Source organism: Drosophila rhopaloa, unplaced genomic scaffold (genome assembly GCF_018152115.1).
Source record: "Drosophila rhopaloa isolate 14029-0021.01 unplaced genomic scaffold, ASM1815211v1 contig_115, whole genome shotgun sequence".
Taxonomy (NCBI): domain Eukaryota; kingdom Metazoa; phylum Arthropoda; class Insecta; order Diptera; family Drosophilidae; genus Drosophila; species Drosophila rhopaloa.
The window spans coordinates 6,079,067-6,084,681 of record NW_025334990.1 but is presented as its reverse complement, the minus strand read 5'-3'; the positions used below and the strand labels follow the sequence as shown (position 1 = coordinate 6,084,681).

The window sequence follows — 5,615 nt, the reverse complement described above, 5'->3', positions numbered from 1 at the left end:
CTGCGCAACGGCAGTTGCCAAATGGCTTCCCATTTCCCACTTCCCACTTCCATTTCAATTCCCATTCCTAGATCCATTTACATTGCCAATCGCTACCCCACAGATTGCCCTCCTCGATGGCGACAATTGGTGCGAAATAAAAGACATTTGCTCAGCACTTTGCGGCACAGTCTGAAGTGGATCTGCGGGGGAATCGGCTTAGACGAGAATCCGGAGCAATGGCAATCGAGGATATTGGCCTGGTGGGCATCAACGTGCGGATGTGGCGCCACTTGGCCGTGCTCTATCCCACTCCGGGCACAAACTGGCGGAAGTTCGCCTTCGTCCTACCCGTGACTGCGATGAATATGATGCAGTTCGTCTACCTGCTGCGCATGTGGGGCGACCTGCCCGCCTTCATCCTCAACATGTTCTTCTTCTCGGCCATTTTCAACGCCCTGATGCGCACGTGGCTGGTCATAATCAAGCGTGTCCAGTTCGAGGAGTTCCTCGACCAATTGTCCACTCTGTTCCACTGCATTCACGAGTCCGCGGACGAGTGGGGGCGTGGCATTCTGCAGAGGGCGGAGCGGGAGGCGCGGCACCTGGCCATCTTGAATTTGAGTGCCTCCTTCCTGGACATCGTGGGTGCCCTACTCTCGCCACTTTTCAGGGAGGAGAGGGGTAAGTATACCAGGAAAATGATAAAACTGCAGCTTGGAAAACAGCAGAAAGGCATTTCCCCATTGCTTGTATAATACAAACTTACAGTGCGGATAAGATGCAATTTAATTGTGTGGAACACATTATTTTGCATTAAATTTTATTTTATTTTTTACTAGTGTTACAAATCATTTTGATAAATACTAATCACTTATCGCCTTTTATTTGTACAGTCATTTTTATTTGTGGAGCTTTAAATCATGTGTTCTAGAAGTGTGTAGATAGGGTTAATAGCATATTGATTTCATTTTGTGAAATACTACAGACTAAAATAATTAGTAAGCCTTTCAAGTTACTTTACTTAAATACTTTCTTTTGCGGTTTACGCTTGTTATTTTTGTCAAGATAAAATAAACCAATAAACCAATATAATTGAACTTTAAACATTGTAAATATCTAAAGATAAATTATGAAACTGCAGACGTGATTAATAATATTCAGTAAGGGGTTTTGTGAGCTTTAAGATCAACAAAAGGAAATAGTTTTTTTTTATTTTCTCTTAATATTAGATAAATTAGGCGAGACCATCATGCAACTATTTGTTTGTTTTGAAATCAATCGACTTTCTAAGTCAAAAAGGTATTAAGGTATATTATTAGTTTTAGTTAATTTTAAAATTTATAGAACGATAAAAGTTAATCCAAATATATAGTTTTTTTTTCCAAAACATTTTTAATTCTAGTTTATATGTATTTCCCTTATTCCATAAATCAATTTTTATATAAACTAAGAGAAAAACTTTACTCTATATTTAATGTCCATCAAGATTGTGATTTTTTTCAAGGGTTTAAAAAAATGATTCCATTTTAAATATTAAAAAAACAATTATTTAAAATACAAGGCAAGTGTCTATCTAACATATATTTAATAATTTATATATTGACCTTATGACTTTTAAACTTGTTAGATTATTCCCTGGTCTTGGAACAGAGACTCCTCCTTTACGTATTGATTCTCCAAGTTTCTCCACCCAGCTCATCCCTTCGGCGTGGCTCTGCCCGGAGTGAACATGACCAGCTCGCCCGTCTACGAAGCAGTTTACTTGGCCCAGCTGCCCACGCCCCTCCTCCTGTCCATGATGTACATGCCGTTTGTCAGCCTCTTCGCCGGACTGGCCATCTTCGGAAAGGCCATGCTGCAGATCCTGGTGCACAGACTGGACCAGATTGGCGGAGTGGAGCAGTCGGAGGAGGTGCGCTTCCGAATGCTGACCTCCTGCATTCGATACCACATCCAGGTGATGGGGTGAGCCGCAAAGTGAAGGGGGGTTGAGGGATGTGGGATCTATAAGCCTCTCATTTCCATTTCAGCTATGTGAGGGAGCTCAACAAACTGGTTACCAACATTGTGGCGGCCGAAGCAATTATCTTTGGCTCGATAATCTGCTCGCTGCTCTTTTGCCTGAACATTGTAGGTTACTGATATATCAGGGGTGTCACAGAAGTCGCTTTTTTTGTTTTAAAGGTTTAATAAATAATACCTAGGGAGTGCTAAAGAAATTTCTGGGGTGATAATGAGCACCATTAAAATATATAAATTCATTTTTTATGACACTTTTATAAATGACTTCAAGAATATAATGATTTTTTGATATTATATAAAAAGGTAAAAGAGTACTTCATTTTATACCTTAATTGTTGTCTTACAAATACTTAAATAAATGTTGGTATATTTGAAAGCATTTTAAGTTAAGAAAACTTCTGTGACACTTCTGCGTTCAGGTAATTGATTTTCATAAAATTCTAATAATCTTTTAGATAACATCACCGACCCAAGTAATCTCGATTGTGATGTATATCTTCACCATGCTCTATGTGCTGTTCACTTACTACAATCGTGCCAATGACCTGGGCATTGAGGTGATCCTACAAGTTAAGTAATGAGTATACTCTCTATAATTTTAATAACTTTCTGTAGAACAACCGAGTGGCGGAGGCCGTTTACAATGTGCCCTGGTACGAGGCCAGCATTCGGTTTCGCAAAACCCTTCTGATCTTCTTGATGCAAACACAAAACCCCTTGGAGGTGGGTGAATTCGGATGCATTTCATTTGCGAGTCCCTGATTCTAATCCATTCCCATTTCGGGTGCGGTGCGCTCCATTTCATCTGGCAGATAAGAGTTGGCAACGTTTACCCCATGACTTTGGCCATGTTTCAGAGTCTGCTGAATGCGTCCTACTCCTACTTCACCATGTTGCGTGGCGTCACCAGCAAATGAGCTGAAAGACCGAAAAAACCGGCATCCATTCGGCACCAAAGGATCCCCATCCCGAGCTCCTGTTCCCTTTTCACTTGGCCAGCAATCCGAGTAATGCAAAAAGTTGTTGTTGGCTGTGGTCCTGGCTGGTTGTTTGGCATTTGCATATGCTTGTCGTTTGAAAGGATTTAATCGGACTGCCGGCATGGAGTTGGGATCCTGGATCCTGGCTCCTGGCATGCAAATAGTTTGCTGCTTTGAATTGGCTTCTTAGATTGTTACACAAAATAGATTGTAGATTACACCAAAATGTTGTGCTTGAAATAAAGTCAAATGAATGTGGAAGTAGGTTCCGAGCAGAGCCCAAAGTTTTCTGTTTTGTTTGCTCAGTTTGCCTAAAAGTATGATTTACAAATATCAAAGGATTTGGATTTGTGGCCAAGTGTATGGCTTTCAATTTAGTTAAGAAAGATGTTCCACAGTGATATGAATAAGTAAATATTTGGTCTTCCAAGCAATTAGGGTTGATATTGATTGAGTTGAATTTAGTTGGAGCTTTGTGCATCACTTTATGCAGTTTTTATTGCTCAATTTCCCTAGCATACTTTCAGGCTGGTCCATCGAATTTGAATATTTGAGTGAATCCGTCCGCTTGCGCTTTTAATTAAAATGCCCAAAAACTAGTTGTTGTCTGCTGCAATTTAATTAACATTAGTCATGTCCTTTATTATGCAAATAAACTGCTGCTGGAAAGATCGCTTAATGCCGGCCCAACAGCAATAACAGCTTAATTTAAAATTCATTATAACTGACACCAACTAGTTAAACAATTGCCAACGGCAATGAGGACGGGAACGGCAGCAGCATAAACATCAACGGCAACGGCAACAAAGGACAACTAAAACAGGAGCAAAACAAGGACGAAGGGCGCGCCCGGAAAATTGAAATGAGCGGCGGCAGGCGCACTTGAAATACGCAAATAAACTTCAAAGAAGGACGACTGCACGCTGTGTTTTGCGCTGGGTGTCCTGGCGAGCGCATAAATAACAATGGAGGATTGGGAGGAGAGGGAGGAGAAGGAGAAGGAGCAGCTGGAGCTCCTGGGCTGCTCCTATCGCCCGGCTCGAGTGGCGTATACTTAATTTTATTATGAGGTGTCAAGTGCGGACCAGTTGACTTGCCCGGCCGAACGCCTTTTGTGTTGTATTTTGTGTTTTGCCCCGTTATTTATGTTGCCTGCCGCCCGCCTTTTGGTGGCAGGTGAACGCCTACGCGCCCCGCCCCTCGACCACCAAGAATGTGAACTTCCTCTGGGCTTTTACTTTTTCTCATTTCACTGAAAAAAAATATCACCAAGTTGCTTCTTATATCAAAATATATTGTAAGAGGATTATTTATGTACTAAAAATATTGGTTACAAGGGTAAGTATGATTTTCCAATATAATGAAGGTTAGATAGATGAATATATGTTTTAGATTAACAGCATTCTATTATTCCATTGTTTATTTGTCAATCTGAAGGTCTGCATTTATACATATTTTATATTCCACTAACTTACACAACTTTTCCATAACTAACATATACATAAAGCCATACGTAACTTATTACTTTCGTAACGTATACGTAATTTATAAGTATAGAAAACATTTTGTAAGGTTTAGTTTACAAAAATGGAAGTACAAATGTTTATTTAAATTAGATAAGTTAACTCTAATATTGTTGGTTCGCATTGATGAGGATAATTAAATGTCATATACTATGAAAAGTTTGGTTTTTTTGGTGAAGATATATCTTCAATTATAATTTAAATACAAAAGAATGTTTTACAAGCTCAACTTAAAATTTTAGGGAGCAAATGCTACTGTTTGTGCTATTAAACGTATTTTCGCTTCTAAACAATCAGAAGCCGGACTTTGTTTTTATGCTTTTGGTTCTGTGTATGGTAACTGCAGTTCCTTTGCTCCTGTTGCCAGCTGGTCCTTTGATTTTTATACAGGCAATATGCAAATGCCGCCGGAAATGTAAATGCGCCACTCCGAATGAAGGAGAGACACCCTGACAGTATCAGGTCCTGCGAGTCCTCATTGTCTGATGCATAAAATTAACAAGTTTCGCTGCCGCTTTTGCAAAAAACTGTTTCATTAGAGAACAGTTCGTGGTCGCGGTTGCCAGCCCCGCCCCCTGCCACGCCCACCCAACCATGGGCACACCCTCGAAGGTTACGTCGTTTTATAATTGAATTCATATGCATCAATGAAGGCAGCTCAACAAACACAACACAAAACAAAACGCAAAGGGAAAGGGTGGCAAATTGGGGGGAGTAACCACAACACGGCAAACAGCCAGGATCGAGGGGGTGAGGGGGGGTGTGGCTTTTCCGGGCGGGGGGTGGCCCACTTTTTCGGTGGCATTTTCAATTTTAAATGGATTTTCAATTGCGGTGGTAGCATTTTGCATAAATTGCTATAATGAGTTTATTTCGAAGCCCTGCAAGTGGCTTCGTTGGCGCCTCTCCATGTCCATGTGTACGCCGGAATATGGTTATTCCGGAACACTACGGGTTGTGTGCTCGGGCCCATGCTCATTTGCAATTGTCAACTGGCTGTCACGGGTGACAGTCGTATTGACAGTTTGCTTTCCCTGTTAATTTTCATTTTAATTGTGGCATTCGGTGACAGTTGATGCTGGAACTTTGTTGGGTGTTTTGCGGTTGA

The 5,615-nt window shown here is 40.9% G+C and overlaps 1 protein-coding gene across 1 annotated transcript; it reads left to right on the top strand.

Annotated features, from left to right (window-relative positions):
* Window positions 1-218: 218 nt before the first annotated feature.
* On the top strand, window positions 219-2,921 carry LOC108049572 (odorant receptor 43a). Its single transcript, XM_017130793.2, has 6 exons — window positions 219-663; window positions 1,677-1,947; window positions 2,013-2,112; window positions 2,460-2,561; window positions 2,620-2,727; window positions 2,817-2,921. Exons 1-6 carry the CDS (start codon window positions 219-221, stop codon window positions 2,919-2,921), a joined length of 1,131 nt encoding a protein of 376 aa, XP_016986282.2.
* The last annotated feature ends 2,694 nt before the right edge of the window (window positions 2,922-5,615 follow it).